The 848-nt window shown below is 39.6% G+C and overlaps 1 protein-coding gene across 1 annotated transcript in view; it reads left to right on the top strand.

The window, feature by feature from the left end:
• The window catches only part of LOC104815706 (seco-amyrin synthase-like), a 5945-nt gene that overhangs the window by 341 nt on the left and 4756 nt on the right, over positions 1-848 (top strand). Inside the window, exons 2-5 of the mRNA XM_019202763.1 lie at positions 1-48; positions 120-305; positions 396-485; positions 554-631. Coding sequence (XP_019058308.1) covers positions 1-48; positions 120-305; positions 396-485; positions 554-631 — 402 coding nt within the window. The remainder of the gene's footprint in view (positions 49-119; positions 306-395; positions 486-553; positions 632-848) is intronic.

Here is an 848-nt window from a genome sequence, read left to right on the forward strand (position 1 = left end):
AACCGCTCTCTCGTCAAGCCCAGCTCCGATCTCCTTTGGCGCTTCCAGGTCATCTATACACACATATACACTTATATCTTCATTGGTCATACACCATCTGTGAATTGTGACAAGTGCAGTTCCTGAGGGAGAAAAACTTCAAGCAGACAATACCTAGAGTGAAGGTAGAGGATGGGGAAAAGATCACGTGCAAAGTAGCAAAGGCGGCGCTCAGAAGAGGGGTTCACTATTTCTCGGCCTTGCAAGCCGATGACGGCCACTGGCCTGCCGAAAACGCCGGACCTTTGTTCTTCCACCCACCCTTTGTTAGTCATGTTTCCCGCCGTTCAATGGATAGGTTATTAAAAACTCCTCGAAAGAAACTCAAGATATGATCGATGAATTGACCATTTCAGGTCATATGTTTATACATTACCGGGCATCTCGAGAAGATCTTCTCTTCCGAGCATCAGAAGGAAATCCTACGCTATGTACACAATCATCAGGTACTTATTGCGTGTGTTAGGAGACACATTTAATGTTCATGTAACATATATATCAATATCCGTTATAGAACGAGGACGGTGGATGGGGGCTACACATAGAGGGCCTGAGCGTGATGTTTTGTACGGTTCTCAACTACATCTTGTTGAAATAGGAAAATAAATATGTGATTGAAGGAAATATTGATTTTAAGATATGATTAGAAATAATAATGGACATAATATTATATCAAATATTGTGTATCGATCTTATTTATTTCTATTTCCTTTTTATTTGTCTCATAGTTTTCCTATAAATATGTGAGTCATTTTCATTGTAATTCAACAACAACAAGAAGAGATGTAGCAATAAAAGTAATTCCGTTC

This window comes from Tarenaya hassleriana, unplaced genomic scaffold (assembly GCF_000463585.1).
Source record: "Tarenaya hassleriana unplaced genomic scaffold, ASM46358v1 Cleome24, whole genome shotgun sequence".
Lineage (NCBI taxonomy): Eukaryota > Viridiplantae > Streptophyta > Magnoliopsida > Brassicales > Cleomaceae > Tarenaya > Tarenaya hassleriana.